Consider the following 23,358-nt stretch of genomic DNA (forward strand, 5'->3'; position numbering starts at 1 on the left):
CTGTAAACTGAAATGTTCAAATCTTTTTCAGCATGAAGGGAATCTGGAAAATGCTCAGATATTTGGTGTGTGCTTCCTTAGCTCTTGGTACCATTGTCATCAGGTCAAGGGTATGTTTATAGAAAACCTCAGCTGGCCTTGCCTCTTCTTGAGATCATATATACCTGGTAAGATAACAGAATCACCTGAAGGAGCTTTAAAAATCACCGCTTCCTGAGTCCTATCTCTAGAGATGATTGGTAGGTTTGGGATGAGGCCTCAGAAAGTACTTTCAGAAGCTTCCCAGGATTCCAGTCCTTACTCTCAAACTTTTTGAGGTACAGTTAGGTTTAGGAACCAGCGCTGTAAACTAATCTACCTAAAAAGATGTGGTGATTCTTCACAAAAAGTAGCAGCATACTTAACAGGTGGTGTGTGGACAGTGGGACACCGGTAGTGTGTCTCTGTGCTTCCCACATCAAATTCCATTGGCTTTAACTTCAATTTGGCCATCCCAGTCCCCTTTCTCACCCCCCAAAGACATTTGTGTTCTGTATAGAATTCAGGGACCTCTGAGGGCCACACATACATATACATTAAAAATACATTAAAAAAATGAGAGTTTTGAAAGACAAGAGGCTTCCCATCCCTTACACTGTTGAAACAGAAGCTGTCATTGGTAGCACAGAGGGAAGGGGCACTTGGGTAGCTCAGTCAGTGAAGCCTTTGATTGGGCTTAGGTCATAATCTTCAGGGTCATGGGATCTAGCCCATGTCGGGCTCTGTGGCTCAGCACTGAGTCGGCCTGTTCCTCTTTCCCAACTGCGGGTCCTCTCGCTCTCTCTCACTCTAATAAAATCTGGAAGAAAAAAAAATTACAGAGGGAACATGGACAAGGTGATTACTAAACTACTTTGGGTTCTTAAGATGATGATACTATTTCCTGAAAGAGGGAAAATGACAATGAAGCAATCCCTCTACCTTTAGCTAAAGATTGAACTGGGCTTCTCAAAATAACCAAGTAGGAAGTTGGATTGAAGGTTCCAAACCGGAAGTGATGGGCAGACAGACCTGGCTTTGGAGGCAATGTAGAGGCCTTCACTGGCTTCTGGGAACTGAAATTTCCTACCTTCAAGTTGCCCTAGATGGCAGGTGCTTCCTGGCCAGCAGCCCTTCCTCCCAGATTCTGGAAGACACACCTGACTGGAACTGAGAACTGTTGCCCTGTCCAGTACTGTTGCTGCCTCTACCCATGTCCCCCCACCTTCTTGTCTGAAGTGGAGCTGCCGCCCCAAAGTTCTGGGCCACTACGGCCAGTCCCCTCCCCTCCCCCAGTCCAGCTTTTCATACCTGTTGCCTTGTGCTCCTGGTTCTCTCCCTCTCTGCCCTGGAATGGAAGTTAAGGATAACACAAAAACAACAAGAAGATTTTTATCTTTATTCTTATCTTCACACATCCACAGACTTGTTTTTTTATGTGAAGAGACTGAGCCTTGGGCCACAACTGCTTTCCCTTTTGAGGATTTTGTGATTGTGGTTCCTGGAAGAGGGCAGTCCCAGCAACTTCTGAGGCTCCATAGCACCTGTGCCACTCTGCCACTCTGTGTCACCTGTGCGGAACATGCAGCTTGGAGCCCAGCTCTGTGAGCACAGATGTCAGAGCCTTCCAGAGTCTGGAGAAAGTGGATTCCAGGGACCCCGAACTCAAGACAGCAGCCTGAAGCGAGACCTGGTTACCAGGTCTCAGAGGAGGCCGTGGATTCTGGAGGCTGTGAGCTTTGCCAGTCCCACCATTCTGGCAGGGGCCAAAGTCCAAAACTGGCCTGTGAGTCCAGTCCCTCCTGTTGACCACAGTTCTTATTTCACAGTCTTTTCCCTTGATTTCTTCTGTTTCTTCTGTTCCTCATATTCAAGTATCTTACGTTGGAAGTAGCCTGTGGGTTCAGACACCAGTGTTAGAGGCCTGTAATCTAGCCAGGTGGATGATGATGAGTTCAGGAGTGAGGATCAGAAATAACCTGTCTGTTTCCTGTGCTCCCCCTCCACACCCACATTCCTATCAAGATTCCCATCTCCTTATGGGCCTTTGGAGATCCAGATATTCATTTTGGCCCAAAGCTGGAGCTACAAATAGAACAATTAATAGAAATTAGCTCCAGATTAAAATAAAGAGCAACTTTTACAAAATGGCAGCTCAGAGGCATCTTTTGAGACTCCAGGTTATTTCAGTTCAACCCCACCAAGACTACATTTTATTTTGTGGGCCTCCAGAGCCAGTGCTCTTCATCATAGGACCATGCCCAACTTGGAGGCAGTGACCCTTCCTGGGCTTGGAATGATAGGGGGCTGTCACCATCTACCTGCAGGAGGGTTCCTGCTCTTCTCTGCTTCCTGGATGAAAAGGGAGAAGAGCTGTGTCTTCACAAACTTCTTCACGAATCGGCGGTTGGTCTTGGAGGTCAGAGCCTTATAGAAGGCTCGTTCTTGGAAGTGGCCTTGCCCGTTTGCCTCCCGCTTGATATAGGAAGCATAGTGGCCCACAGTCTTGACAAAGAACTGCACAAATGGGCCCGAAACATGCTCGTTGAGCTGTTCTGAAGCTGCAGGAGACACAGAGGCCAACTCAGAAAAACCACCCACTTCTGCCTCCAGGGGCTATGAGGCCGACTGAGAACTCCTGGGGAAGCAGCTAGGATTAGGGTCATAATTACAGATTAAAATGGGAGACAGGGTATGGATTCTCCACTATTTCTTGGGAAGAATCTCACACTCAGACTTGCCTTAGAATCTAGGCCCCTGGGACTGGCTCAGGACTGCTGGGTGGGATTGGCAGGGATGGTTGGGAATCCTGCCCTCAGGTTCTGTGAAGAAACCCAAAATAAGGGGCACCCAGGACTTACTCTGTGACTCACTGGTCCCCTGACCAAGGGAGTCTAAGATGTCATCCTGAAGCTTGGGTGGAAGGATATCTTTTTCGTCACCAACCTAGGAGAGGACAGAGCTAAGAAGTCAAGCGGTCTGGGAGGAGGAGTGCAGTGTTGGCAGAAAGCCTGGGGAGGTGTGAATTCTACACTCCGACTCCACCCCCAAATAATTGGCCACATAGGAAAGAAGCAACAGAAGCTGCTTCTTGGCCTTCAGTCTGACTGTAAACATTAGCAAGTCTCCCCTGTACCCTTGGGGCACTGGGTTTCCATCCCTGAGCCAAAGGCACCGGCACTGACTGTCGTTCGTGAAGCCGTGTGCATCTTTGCCGAGGGCTCCTTGGGGGAGCTCTCCCTAGCATGAGTTCTCACCCAAGGAAAGCACTTCAAGCTCAGAGGAGGAGGAACTTGGGAGACATGAGAGTGATGGAGTCAGTGGTGGGCCTGGGAGCCCAGACACTTACTGACATTAAGAAGGTTCCTTCACAAAGATTCACCAGCAGGACCTGAAATAAACACAGAACGAATGGCATTCACATTCCCTGCACATCAGAGACCTCAGGAGCACTCAGCACCAGCAATTCTCCTTTCCTGCCTGACACCCTCCTCTCTCCATCCCTGGAAGCCGCAGTTCCCCTCCTTTGGAGAAGCGATGAGGGTGTAGGAAGGGAGAGGAGGAGCGCTGAGGTAGGAAGGAATGTGATGAGGGAAATCAGAGCCAGTCGCTCTCTTAATGAAACACTAATGGTAGGCACGGCTTCTATATATGGAATGCTCAGCACACGGCACACTTGAACCAGCTTTGCACATTTTCTCTCATTCAATCCTCCCCCAGTGCACTTAGAGGCAATATCCCCATTTTGCAGGTGAGGAAGCAAAGAAGTTGCCCAAGGTCATACCGTAGAACCGGTTTCCAAGCCTAGATCCAGCTGTCCTAGCTGCTGTATCCGTCTCCTCCCCACTGTGCTCCCTGCCCTCTGGTCAGATCTAGGCCAGCGTGGACACCTTTTGATCTTTTAAATGCTTACCACAACTTTATGTACAACTGCCCGGAGTCCTACTTTTAAAAAATTCCCTGGGATCTTTGGGCCTTCCTGCAGGAAACGAAGCGAAGGGAGTGAGCCCAGGGCAACAGGAACAGGGAATGAAAGGCAGTGAGGAGACCACGTGTCTGCAGGCTGCAGGGGAAGTGAACACAGGGCTGGCACCTGAGCGTGTCACTGCTGGAGGGGCCCTCAGTCCAGACCTGACATGACAAATTGGCGCCCTGCTGGTTAGATTCCAACCTGCCCATCTGTTTCTTTGAGCCTCAGAGTATTTTTCAATAGTTGAGTTGGTTTCCAATATTTAATTTGGAAAATTTCACATAAAATTTGGTTTGGGGGCTTCTGAAAAGTCAGTAACTCTAACATTGGCTGGTCCATGTTTCGAAAGGACCAGGCTTGGATGGAATGGAGTGCAGCTGCCTCTTTAGGCAGGGCATGTGCTCCACAGTTTACCAGGATCCTCCCAGAGCCTGGGTTGGTCACTTAAATTCCTGTGGGGCTTGTCTTTTCACTTTAGACTTTTGGTCTGGTCAGTACAGTGAATGATCCTTCTAGGCACCCTCCTTCCAAGTAAAAAGAGGGCCCGGAAAGTGTGCCAAAAGACAGAGCAGGCCCTATAATTATTCATCATCAGGAGAAAAGCTGAACTCATCCAGGCCTGAGACCACTTGACTACATAGGCTCAAATGCCTATGTATTATTCAGGGAAGGCTGTTCATTTCAGGGAACTAAGAATGTACATGCAGCATATTTTTGGGAAGGTTCCCCAGAACCTTTCTACTATTCGCTGTCTTCCTGTCCCTTGCGTAATCCCTCCCAGGGCTCATGTGAGCAGTCAGAGAATCCCCACACACCCACAGTGGTCGCTGGCCCTTCCCCTTCTTCATCCCCTGCCCATTTCACAGAGCAGCTGCTGAGGACTAAAATAGGCCAAGGCTCTTGGATAGCAGGAGCTGCAGCCTGGCTGGCCTTGGGGTGTCTTCCTGCCGGGCTGTCAGGGGAGGAGCTGGAACTGCAGCATCAGCGAGTTTCATAACTCTGAGGGTTGGGACATTTTAAGTCATTGCCAAATGTGGGGCTGATACTCTGACCCAGTCAGTCACATGGCAAAGACTCCTTCAAAGGGCCTGTCTACTCAGCACTTCTGAGGAAGGCCAGGGAAGCTACGAAGGGAAACAGCCTGCTTCTTGACTTCCCAGCAACACTTTGTATAGGAGGGCTTTGGTTCTATGGTGCGAGGTTCCATCATTACTGGGGTGGCCTCCAATAAGTCCATTGAGTTCTCTGGACCTCCATTCTTTCTTATACAAATGGAGGAAGTCCTCCCACCAGAGCTGGTTTCTGCCTCTAGTAGTTTATGATGGGAGCCCACCTCTTCCCTTGGCCAGCCCTATGCACAGAGGGGTTAATGGTTAGCCAATGCAGACATACCTAAGTAACTCTTGTAGCTGGAGATAGTGACATGCAATCTCTGGGAAGTTTCTACTGACAAACCAGAGCTCATGTTTTGAGTTGTTCCTATGCTACCAGTGCCCATTTTCACCACTGAGCCAGGCCTCTGGTGTGTCTGGGGCATTGACGAGAGAGATAAGCTGACAAAAATCAAGGGGGATCTGGACCTGTAGCCTCATTAGCCAGGTGAGTTCTGAGATGATCAAAAAATGGAGGCACCTGGGTGGCTCAGCGGGTTAAGCACCCGGCTCTTGATTTCAGCTCAGGTCATGATCTCAGGGTTGTGAAAGGGAGCCCTGCATTGGGCTACGCACTGAGCGAGGAGGAGCCTGCTTAATATTCTTTTTCTCCTCCCTCTGCCTCTCTCGCTGCTTGCGTGCACACACACACGGATGCTTTCTCTCTCTAAAATAAATAAATTTAAAAAAGAAAAAAGATTACCTACAAAAATCTGCAACTTTTAAGACTCACAGTTTGCAGGAGGGCTATGTTAGCTCACTTGCAAGGAATGTGAATGAATTCTAGTGAGCTGTGTATTGTATAGACCAGCTGTGCTTGTGCATCTAGATGAGAGATGGGACGCCCCAGAGCCTGCCCTTGGGAATTAACTGGCTTAGGACAGCTGGATGACCCCTGAATAAGCTGCCCCTTAGGTCCAAAAAGAAATCGTTCAGGGGGAGGATGCAGCCACTTACTGAGCATCAACTATGTGTTAAGCACCAAGCTATGAGCTTTTTGCAGGTTATTTCCCCTTGCATCGCTGGCACTTGAACCCTGCCATCCCCATTTCATAGATAAGAAGCTCAGCCTTAAAGAGGTGAAGCACCACGCCCCCTGTCACACAGGTCACACAGCTGTTAGTCGCAGAGCCCAGGTCGGACTCCCGCTGTGCCCGGCTCCGAGTAACACCTTCTTCTTGCTGCACCGTACCTCTTCCATGGGGCTATCCATAACCTGCTGCTGAAAGCGCATTTGTACTCCGACCATGAAGGGAGTGGGGCAGCAGACAGTGTCCAGAAGGCTCTCGGGGACAACGGGGATGTAGGTGTGTGCCCAGCTGAAGGGGTAGAGCAGCGCAGCAGCAGCATGGATGCACTGAGACAGGGTGCTGGGAACAGGGCACAGGGAACACGAGTCAGAGAGGCCTCCCTGCGCCTCTACCCCTTCACACGCCCTGTCCCCCCACCCCCTGCCCCAGAAGTAGAAGCAAGTCTGGGAGCTGTGCTGGTCGCAGAGCTTGTGGCTACTGGTAGCTGGGAGGAGAGGGAAGAGGGAGTGCCATCGCTCCCGCAGATGGCTGGGTGAGCCCTTCTATATGCGCACCACTGCGCTAAGCGTGTGGACACTAGGAAGTTCAAGGCACTGACCCTGCTTAACGAACTCACACTGTAGTCAAGGAGACAAACATGTAAACAGTAGAGCACAGCAGAGAGGCCAAGCCTTATTTCCTCCTTGTGGTTCTCCACCCTCTCAGCCCCAGTCTTTACCTCTCACAGCTCCCTCTGGCCACTAGAGGTTATTTCAAGTTAACAGGTTGGTGCCTGAGCTAGCTTGGGAAATTCCTAGATTCCAGGAACCTTTGCTGCGCAATTTCTACCCGGAAAGTCCCAGAGAGGTGGCTCCTCCACCCTTCCAGTGAAGCATTCCCTGTGTGATTACTGCCTCCAGCACAGCTCAGCCAACTCCTCACCCCACCCTCCAACACACACAGCCCTGCTCTCTGGCCTCTCTTCTCCACGGCTTCTTCATGGCTCTTCATTTCTCCAAACAACCCTCATGCCAAGGCCAATAAAAACACAGAAGCAGAAACCCTGTTTCAGTTCTTGGTATGGAGCTTATACTTCCTGAGTTAGAAAGCTTGAGTCTTTGAGGGTCTAGCCAAGGCTTAGGCTGACTGGAAGTCCCCCGCACCCCCCACCCCGCCTGTGCTTCAGGGATCTGACATGCTCAGTGTGGGAAGGAAGTGGGGAGTGGTGGGATCTCCTTGGAGAAAGTGAGCACCTCCAAGGCAAATCCTGCCAGCCTTGGCCCGTGTCCAGGTCAGCTGGCACCTGGAGTCACCTTTACTTCCTATACACTGGTCTCGGGAAAGACAGGAGCCCCAGCTCTAGCCACAACAGAAACTTCTCATTTTTCTCCAGGGTTCAAAGTAGAAGCACTATTTCCAGAGCAATAAATCACACCACTTCCCACAAGGATTAGGCCTACAACTAGTGTCTTTTTGGTTATCACTGATTTTAGAGAATGCTCAACCCACAGCCCTCACTCCCTGCCCAAACTTCCTTTCCTCTAAAACCCACGATATTCACCTGACCCTCTGGCCTAACATTTGAGTCCCTAACATCCTTTTCTTCCTCTTCCCTAAAAGACAGAATGAGGGTTGTCAGCCCAACATCATTGGCTTTCTCCCCCGTACACAGCAATAGGTCAGTCTCCTACTGTTTCATGATATTCTCCTCCATTCTGTCACATGTCTCCCCATATCTTTCTCAGACTTAAGGCCCCTAACAGGCAGAGACCAAGACATGACAGTACCCTTCTTCGCCTGTGCCCAGGGATATATTCAACTGTGAACTTATTATTAAGGATAACAGGTTTTGTACAGCAAAGGAAGCCATCAATACAACGAAAAGGCAACCTACTGAATGGAAGATGTGTAAATGATATATCTAATAGAGGGTTAATATCTACAATATATAACGAACTCCTACAATTCAACACCAAAAATCATCATCATCATCATCATCATCATCATGTGACTAAAAAAATGGGTAGAGGACCTGAATAGACACTTTTCTAAAGAGGACATACAACAGACACAAAAAGGTATTCATTGTTAGTAACTGTCAGGGAAATGCAAATTAAAACCACCATGAGGCATCACCTGACAGCAGTCAGAAGGGCTAGGATCACAAGGACAAGGAATAACAACTGTTGGCGAGGATATGGAGAAAAGGAACCCTTTTGCAATGCTCATGGGATGCAAACTGGTGCAGCCACTATGGAAAACAGTATGGAGGTTCCTCAAAAACTTAAACATTCAAACACGGTACAATTATTGTACAGTAATTCTGCTGAGCGTATACCCAAAGAAAACAAAAGCACTATGTGAAAAGCTGTATGCACCCTTATGTTCACTGCAGCAATATTTACCATGGCCAAGATATGAAAAAACAACCTAAGTGTCCATCGACTGATGAATGGATAAAGAAGATGTATATACCATGGAATATTACTCAGCCATGTGAGATAGGAAATCTTGCCATTTATACCAACATGAATGGACCTAGAGGATACTACGCTAAGTGAAATAAGTCAGACAGAGAAAGACAAATACCATATGATTTAACTTATATGTGGAATCTTAAAAACAAAACAAACGAAAGCAGAAACCTACTCATAAATACAGAGAACAAACTGGTGGTTGCCAGAGGGGAAGTGTGAGGGAGAATGGGCAAAATAAGTGAAGGGGGTTAAGAGGTACAGACTTCTAGTTATAAAATAAATAAGTCACAGAGATGAAAAAAAGTACAGCATAGGGAATATAGTCAATAATCTTGTAATAATTTTTATGGTGACGGGTGTTGACTACACCTATCTTGGTAAGCACTGCATAATGTGTAGAATTGTTGAATCAATATGTTGAAACTAATGTAACACTGTATGTCAACTATACTTAATAAAAAATAATGATTAAAAAGTAAAAATTAGTAAAATTAAAAGACAAAAAAAAAAAAATCCCAGCTAGCTCTTACCAATAGGTGTGCGCCTGGCAGGGTGGTAGGTATGGTATGCACTGTTTCAATTAATCCTCGACACAACCTTATGAGGTAGTTGCAATCATTATCTTGATTTTACAGTTAAGGAGATAATGACTTTAAGAAGTTAAGAAACTGACCTAAGGGGAAGCACAGAGCTACAGGTGGAAGAATATATTGGACTTGAACCTTGTTCTGCTGATTTCAACACCTATGCTTTCAAGCATTACAGGAGTCTCCGTACCCTAAGGTCAAAGACCATGTCTTGTTTGTCTGTATCTTCCTGATGTTTGGCATTTGGCAGACAGTTGACACATAACAAATGTTTTTTGAATGAGTGAACAAATGGATAGATGAGATGTGTTGGCCATTAAGGATGATGAGCTTGACCTCAATACCAGTATGCACCTTCTTACCCTGTCCTGTACCCTCCACCCTCCCTCCCTTCCCTAAGCCATCAAGAGTAGAATCACAACTGCACCCATCTGGACCACTCTCCACCTGGGCTGGCCCAGAACACTTCATGCCCTGGTCAGAGCTACATCTGGAATTTTCTTCAGGCTGAGGAAGCAATCAAGTTTGGAGGCAGAAGCAGGGGAATTGCAACAGCTGTTTCTCCATGAGGCTTGGTGCAGAATCAGACCCAGAGGCAGGAAGGAGAGTGCAGGGGTCCTACAGCCTGATTCCCTTAGAAAGCCCTCTGACCTGTCCCCTGAACCCAGGGGCACCGGTCAGCCCAGGAGAGCTGCTCAGCAGCCAGACCCACCTGAGACCTTCTGCCAGAAAGATGATTCTTCTCTCCAGCACAGCAGAGGCAAAGATCTGAAGGATCTGCTCAAAACTGAGACAGCGCAGCAGAACACTAAAATCCACGTGTTCTAGGTGGGAGTCCAGGGGCCGCGTCAGGGAGATGAACTGCAGGGGAACCAGAGAGAGGAGGCATCACCACCCTGGAAGGTGCCAGAGTCCTGGAAGGCTGGGTCTCTGCTGGTCTCCACTCGATTCTCCCTGCCCGTCCCCTGCTGGAAGCCCGTCCACGGTTGGTTTCCCTCAGCACCAAAGGTCACGCTGACCCCCGTCCCTGGCCTGGCCCACACTGTGCTCTTCCTGCCTGAGGGCCTTCTCAGGCTGGCTCCCCCACCCCACCCGGGCTCAGTCTTCTTGTCTCCCCCTCCCTCTGCCTCAGAGGCCCTCGCTAATGTGTGTTTCCCATCGTGTTTCCTCCCTTTTGTCACTGCTGTGCCTTGTTAAACTATGCACTTTATCCATGTGTTTACTTATTTAATGTCTGTATATCCACTAGACGGTAGGTGCCAGGTCAGGAATCACACTCATTGTATCCACTATTGCAAGCATTCTGTGCTTATTTTTGGAGAAAGGGAAAAAGCCTGACCCCTCCCCTTATTTTATGTGGGGAAGACAAGGTTCAGGGAGACACACCCATCTTCCAAAGTGCCAAGGGTCAGGACTGGGATTCTTAAAATAATGTGCTATTTGCTGCCCCAGGCTGCTTAGTAGCATCCCTCTAAGGCACGGATGGGGACACAGGGGTGGGGACACAGGGGTGGGGATGGATGATAAGAAGTAGACAGGTGGAGGCCATAAGGTAAAGGCACTGAACACACACGGGAAGATAAGGGGGTGGGGGGAATGATGAAAAGTGGCAGTGTGGGGGGCACTGGTTTTCTTTATTATAAATACAAGTCTTGGTGGCTTTAACGAGGTCTTTGAGAGCATCAGATTGGGAGAATCAGAAACCTTGGGTTTGATTTTCAGCTCTGCCCCCAAATTCCAGGTGGGCCCCAGTCCCCGCCCGGCTCATGTGTTAACCCCACGAATGGCAGGGCTGTGAGAGTGGTGCCATCAAAGCCCACCCTCTCCAGCCAGGGAGGGGCTCACGCTCAGGAACCCACCTCAGTGCCCGAGTCCGGGATGAAGCTTTTGAGAGTGACGGTCTTCCCCGGAGCAGGGAAGGCCGCCTCTCGGAGGCCCTGCATGAACGGGTAAATGACCGCCATGGAGATTTGGTGCCTCTTCTCCACCTCATCCAGGATCTGCAAGGCAAGGGATGGTGGGACTCAAGGCTCAAAGGAAGCCACTGGGAGGCGGTAGAGGCCCCACGTATGAGTGTCCCCCTGCCTCTCCCCACCCCACAACCCCACCCTCCAGCTGCTTCCCTCTCCTCCAGGCAGAGCCCAGTCTGTGGTTTATCTCCTGCAGCTTCTTCCTTTTGCCCTCATTACCAGTCCACAGTCCTCCCTTCTCCTAGACCGACATAAGCTCCTTTCTCCCAGGAGCCATCCCAGAGTAAATGGTCGTCCACAATGGTACCATGTCCCATCATGCTAGATGCAGTGGGAGCCCAGAAGCCTGGGCCTCTTGGGTGACTCCCCGCCCACAGGGCCAGGGCCAGGACCAGGGCCAGACCCCATCCCTCAGAACCCTGCACAGATGAACACTCCACCAAGCAAAGGCTGACAGTGTCCTGCCCTCATCCTCCCAAGGCCTGCTGGAGGCAGAGCACCCTGAAGCTTTTGCGTGGCCACCGAGACACGCCCCGTCCATTCTGAGAACTGACTCAGATGTCCTGGCGCTCCAGGTAGCTCCAACAGGAGAAGCCCTGCAGACCTCCACCCTCAGAGGAGTCAGAGGGAGTCTCAGGAATCCTAGTGTATAGTAATTGTCTTTATATTTGTTCAGTGTCCCATGTTTCTCATGTCAGTTCATTGGAGCCTCACACCAGAAAATGAGTCAGGGAGGTGAGGGATCATTGCATGCATTTGCCTGATGAGGAACTGGAAACTCCCACCCCCTAACCTGGGGCTCTCCCCGCTGTCCTGCTCCAGCTGCTTTCTTACCTGACCAGAGGGGGAGCATGGGCTCTCTTCAGGGGAGACAGTCCCTGGGCTCAGTTCCCACTCTTCTCGAAAATAAAGTGGAGCCCAAGCACCTCTCTGCCTCAGTTTCCCCAAGTGTGCCTTGGTTTGACCCCAGCTGTGAGGGAAGAGCTCCACTAAAGGCCCAGGGAACACAGGTGGGTCAGGCAGCCAGGATGCTGAACAGGCCCAACAGGCCCCGAGGAATCCCACTCCACCTCTACCTTGGAGAACAGGCCGAAGCAGCCGATGCAGCTGATGATGCAGTACACCTTGGGAAGACGAGGGCCACGGCCAGCGGGCTGTGGAGGGACAGAGAGGCTCCTTCAGCGCTGCTGCCTCCCTAGGGCTTCTCCCAGCTGGCGCTGATGGGGCAGAAGGCTGGTGGTGGGGCTGGGGGAGTCGTGGGCAATGGTGGGTCAGATGGAGAAAGGCCTGGCTGGGTAGAGGTTCTGTTTGTGGCCCAGGCAACAGGGAGGCCAGAGCAGCCACCAAAGCCAAAAGAAGATGGCCCTGAAGGGGCCAAGCACCGCCACCATCAGCACCAGCGCCATCTGGGGTCTGCAGAGAAAGGGAGCAAGTGTGGTGTGGAGAGAACACTGGCTGGAGAGGACAGCACTGTAACAGTGACTTGGAGAATCCCCTGGAGACCCAAGAACTACCGTCTGAATCCCAGTCTCTGCTCTGGGAGGCTCCAGGAGCTGAGGCAGACAGGCCTGGGTACAGAAGGTGGAAAGAGGATGAGGAGCCGCCCCCAGGGTGAGCTGTTGAGAGCTTGGGAAGGGCAGAGACCAAAGCAAGGCCAGCAAAGGTCCCCTGGGCAGCCAAGGAGGGGCTTGTGTCCCCGTTCCTGCAGGGTTGCAGAGGGCACTAACATGGCAGCCGGTACTGGGCTGTGCTCTCCCTGCAACCACCACTGCCAGGGAGCCTTGGCTTTTGCAGCTGAAGCTCGAGCAAGCCCAGCTGCGGAGCAGAGCGGGCTGCAGAGAGGAGGGGGCAGTTCTGAGCAGCACAAACCAAGAGGCGCCTGCAGTATCCAATCTTCCTGCTCCCATCCACGTTGGTCAGAACAAAGGAAAAGGTCTCCCTGCAAAAGAACAGACACATATTTGCATTTACTCACTGGATCCTAAAATCAGAAGGCAGTCAGTCAGTCTCAGAGAGATGCTGAGGGGGGCGGGGGTCAGGAGGGCAGAGGGGAGCTGCCGATTAATCATGAGAGTAGTAACCACATCAGTAACTTATTAAGTGCTTATTGGCATCCAGCTCTACACAGGCCACCTCGTTTAATTCTCAAAACAACCCTTTGAGGTGGGTTCAATTACTCTTCCCCACTTGAAACACAAAGGAACTGAGGCTGAGGTGATTCTTATCCAAAGTCATTTAGCTCAAAAGTGGTAAAGCCAAAATCCAAACTCAGGCAGCCAAATTCCAGGGCTGACACTGAAAGGGACTTTGCCACATTGCTTTCTTAGAAGCCAAGGGCTTTCTGCAAAGTCTGGCTTCTGCCAGAGGCAGTCAAAACACGGCAACGGTCATTCCCAGGATGGGTGAGACAGCCTTGCCCTTCTCTGGACATAGGCGACTGACTGGTTAACCTAGTTGGCCAGGATCCTTGACCCTGGGGGACTCCAGGCAAGATGTTCCTAAGTGAATCAACTCTAGTCCCACCCCGTCAGGAGGGAAGCTGGTGAGAACCCCGCACACACAGCAGGTGAGGGAGCCAGGGGACCCACAGAGCTCACACCTGTCCCTTCCCCCCCAGAACCAGATTCCTCTGTCCCAGGCCCAAGCAGTCACCTGGGGTACTCAGTGAGCGGTGCCCACGCATTCCCATCTGGGAAGCAGAACAAGGGAATGGCTCCGAGCAGCCGCTCCTCCTCCTCCTGTTGGCCCCGAAGCAGGTTCTCCCGCTAGAAGGAATGGCAAAAGAGACCAGTGACTTGTGGAGGTAGGGGCAGGAGAAGAGGGCTGGGGGGTTGGCAGGCTTCTTTGGCGGCTCCGAAGCAGTTTGAGAATCAGCTTTCCTGGGGGCTCAGCAGGTGCCTCTGCCTGTCCCTCTGCACAGGGACTTCATTCCGGGGCAGGCCAGCTCAGGCTGAAAGCCCCTCCCAGGCCAAGTCTGCATGAGCCTGAGTGAGACATCAGCACCCTACACATCCACACAGGCAGGGAGGAGGCCAGGGCCTCACTGAATCCAGAAAGGCCCAGAGGCTGCCTGGTCTCCTGGGAGGGCCGCATGAGAGAACCACCACATCAGAGCAGCGGCCACCTCAGCTGTTGAGCTGTCGAGCTGTCCTGTCGGGGTTAACGGGGTTAACGAGAAGGATGCCCTGTCCCCACCCCTCCCCCAGTGCGGAGCAGACAAGAAGGAGCCTGGTGTTTGGGCTGTGGCCACAGGCTGAGCCTGCCCACCAGCTGTGAGCCTGCCCCACCCTCTCCTTCCCACCCACCCCGGCCCAGGGAGGCCTGCTAGGGGCCTGGCACAAGGCAAGCCTCTCTAGACAAGGGGACTGAGAGGGGAATTTGGAAGAGCGACGAGGCCCAAAGGGGCAGAAGAACCAGCCTGGTTTCCCAGCTAGGGAGCCCAGGTCAGTTCCTCACAAAGAAGCCAGACCTAGATTCTGTGGGTGATAACAGGAAACAGGGCTGGGCCCTAAGGAAATAGGAGCACTGGGCACAGGGTGGCCCTAGACTCAAGCCCACAGGGTGGAGTGGGGGAGAGGGCACCTCCACCCCTACCCTCCTGCCACCCAAATCCTGGCTCCCCCTGCCCTCTCCTTCAGCCCTTACCTTGGGAAACTGGTAGATGATGATGGGCTCATAGTCATCCCCTGAACTCTTTCTTTTGAGGGAAACCACCAGGAGGTATTCAAAGAAGTGTTGCCCTCCAGCAAAGGTGGGCAGACTGATCTCCTGAGCCCTTTCCGGTTCCTTTACAGCTTCCCTCTCCTGGAGAGATCCTGAAACCAAGACACCAGGGCCCACTTGGTATCTCAGTGGCCGGAGCCCCGAGTGGTCTGTGTGGCTCCAGGCAACTTCTGCACCTCGGACCCCACATGCCAACGCTGAGGTCCCTGGAGCCTGCCCAGTTCCTCCGGGCCTGGAACAGGGTCAGGGCCAACTGGGCAGTTTTGGAGCCTACCCTGGGAGATATGTGAAAGCACAGGGAGCCAAGAGGAGGACAGAAACCTGATTTGGAAGCCAAGGAAATGTACTGGGGAGCCAGCTGGGAGGCCCTCTGCCCCAGAGGTAAAAACTGTGCTCACCCATGGGTGCCCAGGGCAGTACCTGAAACAGTAAGCCCCAAATGGACACATACCCAAATCAGAATAGATCCCAGGGCCATGTGTCTGTGACCAGAGAGGGCATGACCAGCTCTAAAATCTAATAGGGGAAGGAAGCATCCTGGCCTAGTCACATGGGGGACCAAGTGGAGGTCAAACTATAAAAGACTCTACACTTAAGAGGAGGAGGAAGAAGCATTTCAAGGAAGAAACAGCCTCATCGAAGAGGGTCACCCTAGAAAACAGGAAGTGGGCAATCCAGTCCAGACCTGCTCGGAGTCGAGGCAGCCGGTTGCGGAAGAGCCTGAGCATCCCGCCTACCACTTGTCCTTCCATCTTCTCCAACTTTCGGGGCATGGAGTGCTTCCCCTTCCTCCAACACAGACTGGCTACTGAGAGCCTGAGAGAAGGGCTGCCGCTTCAGTCTCCAACCACAGCTCCATGAAGCCACGCCATGTGCTGCCTTCCAGATAGGGGAGGGCGGCTTCCATCCCGAGCACCCAATGATTGAGCAAAAAGGATGTGACGGGACCCAGGAAGGCAACAAAACGACCGCATCAAGAAGGCAGCATCCTGGCACTGCAGCTCAGACCTCAGCTCCTCCCAAGAGCCCCAGGGTGTGGCAAGAGAAAAGGTCAGGAGCAAACACCTCCAAGGCCCAGCTGCTTCTGGGCTAAAGGCTTTGAATTCTGGGCTGCACACTATGCAGTGAGTTTATTCACAACCTCGGGACAGGGAAGAAGGCCCAGCAGCAGACTGTGGACACTGGAACCTCACCAGCCCCAGGACAGGGATCTTAGATCCCATAACTTTGACTCCTGACCTTTCATATCTCAACTTGATTCACTACCACCAAAAAAACCCTGCAAGGCCCATCGCTGCACTCTGGAGTCTCCAGAGCTTCAGGACTGCAAGCAGGGCACAGGCCCAAACATTCCCCCACAGCCAACATGGCACTGCCTCCCCTGAGGGAGATAAATAGACTTGGCCCATTAATTCTCCAAATGGAAATTTTTTTCTAGCGAGAGAGTCCTGGAAATTGATCCGAACCTAAAACTCTCCTCTCCTGGAGGTAAAAATAGGAGCAAATCCATCTCCGAGCTGGAGAATTCCTGACACCTCAGGATGATGTACAGTGGTCCATCTCTCACCCCCTGCAATATATCCTAAGACTGACTTCTCTCACGGGACCCGTTCCCAGGGCTCCAGCAAAGAATCCCTCTTCCCAAATAGGAAGCACCGCCTCAGGTCATCCTCCCTGGCCTACAGGAGGGGACTGGATGCATCAGCAGCCTTGGGGGTCACTCAGTGATGGTGGAATGCAACTGGGCTGATCTCTGCCCCACTCCTGTTCAGTCGTTTTTGCCTGCTGGGCCAGGTCAAAAGTTCTGCCCAAGCTAAAAGCAGAGTACCTGGCCCCTTGGGCTCTAGTGTTGTCTAGAGGCTGTGTCTGGAGGCTGGAGAAGAGAGAAAAAGAGCAACAAATCACCTAGGATTCTCATGTAAACTGCTGCATGACTAAATGCATGGGGTAAGAGCCAGGAGGTGAAAGGGTTTGGTGTCAGCCTCTGCCACTCCAGCAAAGAATTAGCAGCCCTCTGGGGGAAAGTGGGTTGTTGGAAGAGGGAAGATGGCTGCCTTGTTCTTAAGACCAGGACAAACATTATATGGTCTCATTCATTTGGTGAATATAAAAAATAGTGAAAGGGAAAAAAGGGGAAAGGAGAGAAAATGAGTGAAAATATCAGTGAGGGTGACCGCACATGAGAGACTCCTAACTCTGGGAAATGAACAAGGGGTGGTGGAAGAGGAGGTGGGAGGGGGGTTAGGGTGACTGGGTGATGGGCACTGAGGGGGGCACTTGACGGGATGAGCATTGGGTGATATGCTGTATGTTGGCATTCGAACTCCAATTAGAAAAAAAAGGGCAGGCTTTTGTGGGACTAGTGAAAGCCAGTACTCAGGGGCCCAGACGTGACTCATGGGGAGAACTCCAAACAAGTAAGGATGTCACAAATGCTGTAATGGTGAGGACAATGACCCAGAATACTCAAAACTGTCATCACAAAGGCAAGATTTGCCTTACAAATCTGCACAGACTTATTGCCCAATCCCTACCACCTATCTGAGGAACAAGTATCTGCCTGATACAGATGGGGAAACTGAGGCACAGAATAATCCAGGGACTATTAATAGAATCTGTTGGGAGTAGGAATTACGAGAGTTCCAAGTCTATGCTCCCACCTTCCGGAGGCAGTACATACCAAACATCCCACAAATGTGAGGTGCCTCCTGTTTGCAAGTCTTTGAGAAACCCAAATCGTTTCACTGATCATTCCAGAACCTCAGGAAATTATTCCTTTCCCTAAAGCCTTTGAGTTGCATTTTCAGCCCATTTCCTCCTGTTTTTTCAGGAGAGCCAGGAGAACAGCAAAAGTCACAAAATCAAACAAAAGAAGTTACTAGATTTTTGGGCTGAAGCCCAAGAAATCTGGAAAAAAAAGAACTTTTTTTTTCTTTTTTTTCTTTTCAAAAAGGTTTATCAACAGAAGAGAAAAGCCAAAGAGAAAGCACTCTCTCCTACTAATATAGGTCAGCTCATTTAATCCCCAGGGCCCTGGGATGAAATTACTATCTTGAGTTTTTTAGTTGAGGAGGGAGCCACCCTTTCTAGGGAAGTCAGGAGTCTGGTTACACTTGTTCCTCCAACAGGATGCCCCTCCCACACCACCTGAGTAGTCACAGAACCAGCCAGAATATAGGTGAGGGGACTTTCTGGAACTTTGATTTGGAAAGCGAGCCCTTCCTTTTCTAGCTCTGTTGCTCTCAGCTTAGGAACACCACCACTGCCACTTCTTCCCACCAGGATGGTTTACAAACCATGTACACACATACACACACACACCCTCTTACCACACAATTTCCCTGAGCCCGAAAGGACAAAAGAAGGGGAACACCCCAGAAAGGTGGAGGATGGTATAATAGATGGGGAGGGCACGTTCTTCTGGCCTGACAAGTGGCTGACCTCAGGACAGGTAATACAGGCTGCTCATCTCACAGCTACCCCATGCCCAGGAAGCTGCTCCAGACACAGTCATCAGCCCAGTTTTGGGGCTGGGGTGGGTGGGAACAACTGCAATGTTTCCTCTGAGCTGCAAAAAAGCAGAACTCTTCAATTCACACACATTTCGGAGGCGATGGAGCCCTGGAAAGACCAGGCCAGTACCCTCCAGAGAGCAGAGGACACCAGGCCCGCCAGAAGGGCTGAACTCTGCTCCAGCCATTGGTCCCGCTCCCTGCCCCCACTTCGGTCTCTGGCCTCTCCTCCTTGAAATGACCTGATACTGGACGCCTGTGTTTAGGGGGCGCAGCAAGGACTGGGGGTGCCCGCCCGCGCGGCCACAGAAGGAGCGCTGATGCCTTCACGGGGCCTCCGCCATTCCGGGGGCTGGAAGAGGAAGGGGTCTCCTTCAACTCTTGATTGCCAGTGTCTGAAGGCACCCCGATTTACTTTCAATGCTCCTTTCTCCTCGGTAAGTGGGGCCTCTGGGCAAAGGGCTTACGGGGTCCTGTGCGCAGCCTCAGGACGGGCTCCTGCAAGCCGGAACGCAGGAGCTCCCGCCAGCAGCGCCCAGCGCGCTGGGGGTCGCAGGGGGCCGCAGCGGAGCCCCAGGGCCCGGGGTTGCTTCCCTGCGGGGGAGGGGGGCGTGAGGAGGCCCGGGGCCCCGGAGGCAGCGGCCGCGGGGCGGGCTCGGCCGGGGGCGGGGGCGGGGGCGGGGGCGGGGGCGGGGCGGCACTGGCCGGGCCACGCCCCCAGGTGCAGGCAGCGGCGGTCGCGTCGGGAGCCGGGTTTCCGGGAGCCCAGCGGCGGGGCGGGGCTGAGGCCGGGCCCGGGGCGCCTCGAGCACCCCGCGGTTACGCCACGGCTTCCTGGCTGGAGGGACGCGTGGCCCCGGGGCCCCACCATGGCTTCCTCGGCACCCCCCCCGCGCCCCCAAGGGCCCGGCCGCTCCGCTGGCCTCCGGCCGGGCGCCACCTGGCCCGGCCCCCCGCACCTGCGCCCCACCTCGCGCACCTGGCGGCCGGCCAGCGCCCCCCGCCCCCCGCCCCCGCCCCGGGCCGCGGAGCCAGCGCCCCCGCACCCCGCGCCCCGGAGCCAGCGCCGCCGCACCCTCCCGCCCGCACCCCCGCGCCCCGGGTTCCCCGCCCCGGGCCCCGGAGCCAGCGCCCCCGCACCCAGCACCCCCTACCCCCGCGCCCCCCGCGCCCGCACTGACCCCCGTGGCCGCGCTTCCGTCTCAGGCTGGCTCGCAGGCGGCGGCCGAGCCCGTCCATGGCCCGGCGACTGCGGGCGGGCGTCCCGGGTCCAGGGCGGGCCCCGCACTTTCGCTTTCCCGCGGGGGGGCGGGCGGCGCACCTGGGCGGGCCGGCTGTGCCCTCGGGCTGCGGGCGCGGGCTGGCCGAGGGCGCTCACGCGCGTCCGGGACGGGGCGGCGCCACCGCCCCCCCCGCCCCCAGCCGCGGGGCACCCGGGACGCGCGACCTGCCCGGCGACCTGTCTCGCCGCCCTGCTCCGGGGGCTCCCGACCCAGGGGGCGCGGAGCTCCGGGAGGCCGCTCAGCCCTGCACCTTCCAGCGCCCCCGCCCCCGCGCCGTCGGTGTGCCGTCCAAGCTCCCGGGACCGTCCGAGCCTCCCGGGGCCGTCCTAGCCTCCCGGGGCCGTCCTAGCTCCCGGGACCGTCCGAGCCTCCCGGGACCGTCCGAGCCTCCCGGGACCGTCCGAGCCTCCCGGGGCCGTCCGAGCCTCCCGGGACCGTCCTAGCCTCCCGGGACCGTCCGAGCCTCCCGGGGCCGTCAGAGCCTCCCGGGGCCGTCCGAGCTCCCGGGACCGTCCTAGCCTCCCGGGACCGTCCTAGCCTCCCGGGGCCGTCCTAGCCTCCCGGGGCCGTCCGAGCTCCTGGGACCGTCCGAGCCTCCCGGGACCATCCGAGCTCCCGGGACCGTCCGAGCCCCCGGTGTCCTGCGCCCGCGCGGCACGTGCCCGCACTCCTCTCCCTATTCCACTTCCCTGAGAACCAGCGAGCCAAGGGCTGGCTACTCTTTGGGCTCCAAGGAGGGACAGGAGCGCCGAGGATTCTGACCCTGCCTTTCCTCCAGAGTGTTCTTGGGCAAATCAGCCAAGTGGGGGTAATCCCTCCCCTTCCACCCCACGGAGACGTGGAAGCTAGGGAACAGAAAGCTCTCTGTGGACTCTTATGGGACCCAAATGCAAGGGATGATAATGATGTCAGATGCAGCTGTAGGCACTCCTGGTCTAACGGGAAACCCCCTACAGCCTTTCAGCTCCTTCTCCATCCTTCTTATATTCATTGGTTTTCAAACATGCAGAGAGTACAAGCTTTCGTTGTCCGACTAAAATTTGCATCCGATTCACCCCGCTTGCTTCTGCGCCCTCTGTGCGTCTCCCCTCTCCCTCCCAGACCTGCATCTGTAGGGTGGGAAGTGTGGAAGGTGTGCAGAATCCAACTGAAGTGTCTCCACAGAAGTTTTAGTCTCAGTTTCATGTGTGGGAGGCAGAAGACAGGGGCAGAAATGTGTTTGGGATCCATAGAAATGACCCTCAGACCTACAGCTCCTTTCCTTCTCCTAAGAATGGCCTCCAGGTACCTCTCCTGTCACAGACAGGGTGGATGAGCAGGAGTAGAGAATCCAGCCCTGGTATTAAACTGTCTAGTCTTTGCCAGGAGGTTCTAAAAGTTGTCTGTATTCTGAGCCTATGCAATTTTGTACATAATTACATGGTCTGTTTCTGTTCCCTATTCTCTGCATGTTACATCCACATGCAAGGACATATCTCTTCCCCAAGTATCTTCTTTTGGCTGCATTGTTGTCCTATGCTTCTCTGTCTAAGTACAGTAGTTGTTCATGATCGACCTGTCCAGCTGGCTGAATATTGTGGTGCCTTAATTTTCCCAACCTATTCTACAGTGGTCCCAACCAAACTAGTTCCTTCCTTTGAAAACAGATGAAGAAATATGTGCACATGTACACTAGAAAGACATGCACAGATGTTCATGGAAATCCTATTTGAAATAGCCTCAAACTGAAAATGATCTCGAATGTTCCTAAACACTGAAATGGATAGATCGTGGCATATTCTTACAATGGAATACTGTACAGCAGTGAAGATGTAAATAAATCCCTGCTGCTTGTGACACGGCTACACCACATAAACGTGATGTTGAGCCAAAGAACCAGACACAGAAGAGCACATAATGTAAGTTTCCATCTATATAAAGTTAAAAACAAGCAAAACTAATATATGGTATGAGAAGCCAGGATGATGGAAGACTCATGAAGGAAGGATTTATGAAGTAATGATTGGAAGAATACCATAGGGCTTCTGGGGTGCTGGGATTGTCCTAATTCTTTATCTAGTGGCACATACATAGATGTGTTCGCTATGTGATCATTCTTTGCACTGTACACTTTCATGCATTTTTCCATATGTATATGAGTTTAATTTAATTTATTTTATAAAAAGATATTTATTTTTTTAGAGATACTGTGTGTGTGTGTGTGTGTGTGTGTGTGTGTGTGTGTGTGTGTGTGAGGTGGAGAGCAGGAGAGGGAATCTGAAACAGACTCTGCACTGAGCACAGAGCTCCACACTGGGCCCGATCTCAATGACTGCAAGATCACAACTTGAGCTGAAACCAAGACTTGGCTGCTCAACTGACTGAACCACCCAGGCACCCCTATATGAGTTTAATTTTAAAAGATTTTTTAAATACTCATTAGGACCTTAAGGTGACATAAATAGAAGTATAAGCCAGTTGAGAATGAGAAAATACAGATAACAGTAGGAAAGTTAATTGTTGCTTAGTTCGAGGGACATATGGGTTTGAAATGGCAGGTTAAAATGGTAAAGGTTAGTGATAAGCCTAGTTATGAAATAGCAGGAACAAGATATAAAGTATGAGAGAGAGTGGCAGGTGGATCAAGGTCTGAGAGGAAGGGAGAAGGTGAGGGTACAAGATTGGCTTCAAAAGAGAACTTTATTTGAAGGGGAAAAGAGATGAGAATGGGTATGGATGCTGACTGATTTGGTAGATAGGAAAGTTGAAAGTTACAAGATGGAACAAGAGGCCTCAGTTTCTGCTAAGAGAATGTTTCTCTCCCCCCTCTTTTCTTCCTTTAACTGTCATTCCCCACATTATTCCACAGATTATTCTTCCAGAGTCTGGCTGTAGAGTGGAAGAAAATGACATGAGCCTTTCTTTCTTGAAGATCTTGAAAGGAAGCTCCCAAATGAGTTTTGTTCAGGGAGGTAGAGTGATAGGAGAAGGATATTGCCAAAGACGGAACTTAAAAGCAAAGTATCACTGCTTTTGGGGTCTGCAGTGGGGTCCTCTCCTGGATACTTCTCTGCCTACCCTCACATCTGCCCCTATGCTTCAGGGGCCAGCTGACCTGACTGCAGTAGAAATGCTCTGGAGTCCAGCCTTCCCTCCATATTCACATATTCTAGAATAATCAATGTTTATTACACTCCAGGGGGAATGAGGATACATACACAGGATATGATATTGCCCTTTGGCACAAAGACACCAAAACAACAACAAAATCAAAAACCTGTCCGGAGGATGGGCTTTCTGGTACAGAATAACATTATCAATAGTCCTGTACAATTCCTCTTCATAGCTTGAGATGAGCAGCTCAACTATCTATCCTTCAGACTATCTTGGAGTCTTGGCTTCTGATCTCCTGTGATAAATGACTTGGAGGACAACCCATACATCTGTCAGGAAAAAGCAATGGTGGCCAGGATTTGTAAAGGACATCTGAATAATGGAAACAAAGATGACCTTTGATTTACAGCAAAGAGCTTCTGGAGCCAGTGTTCTCAAACCACTCTCTTTTAGACAAGGTCTGTGCTCTATATTTGTATAACCTTGACCAGACCTTGACCCTTTCCCATTTAAATCAGATCTTCCTGTTAGCCTCAATCACACCATTTCCTTTGTTTCTGTAAA

General features: G+C 52.2%; 1 protein-coding gene across 2 annotated transcripts; it reads right to left on the reverse strand.

Annotated features, from left to right (window-relative positions):
* Positions 1 to 1,397: 1,397 nt before the first annotated feature.
* On the reverse strand, positions 1,398 to 19,787 carry DENND2D (DENN domain containing 2D). Of its 2 annotated transcripts, none has more exons than XM_055340375.1 (12): positions 19,600 to 19,787; positions 14,829 to 14,998; positions 13,836 to 13,948; positions 13,053 to 13,122; positions 12,260 to 12,337; positions 11,073 to 11,213; positions 9,926 to 10,074; positions 6,332 to 6,509; positions 3,368 to 3,409; positions 2,880 to 2,964; positions 2,340 to 2,579; positions 1,398 to 1,913 (listed from the first exon to the last, which is right to left on the reverse strand). In XM_055340375.1, exons 1-12 carry the CDS (start codon positions 19,655 to 19,657, stop codon positions 1,837 to 1,839), a joined length of 1,401 nt encoding a protein of 466 aa, XP_055196350.1. In that variant the 5' UTR covers positions 19,658 to 19,787; the 3' UTR covers positions 1,398 to 1,836. The 2 variants fall into 2 exon arrangements, with proteins under 2 accessions (XP_055196350.1, XP_055196349.1); XM_055340374.1 differs by lacking the exon at positions 19,600 to 19,787 and adding an exon at positions 15,592 to 18,322.
* Positions 19,788 to 23,358: the final 3,571 nt, after the last annotated feature.

This window comes from Nyctereutes procyonoides, unplaced genomic scaffold (genome assembly GCF_905146905.1).
Source record: "Nyctereutes procyonoides isolate TBG_1078 unplaced genomic scaffold, NYPRO_anot_genome, whole genome shotgun sequence".
NCBI lineage: Eukaryota > Metazoa > Chordata > Mammalia > Carnivora > Canidae > Nyctereutes > Nyctereutes procyonoides.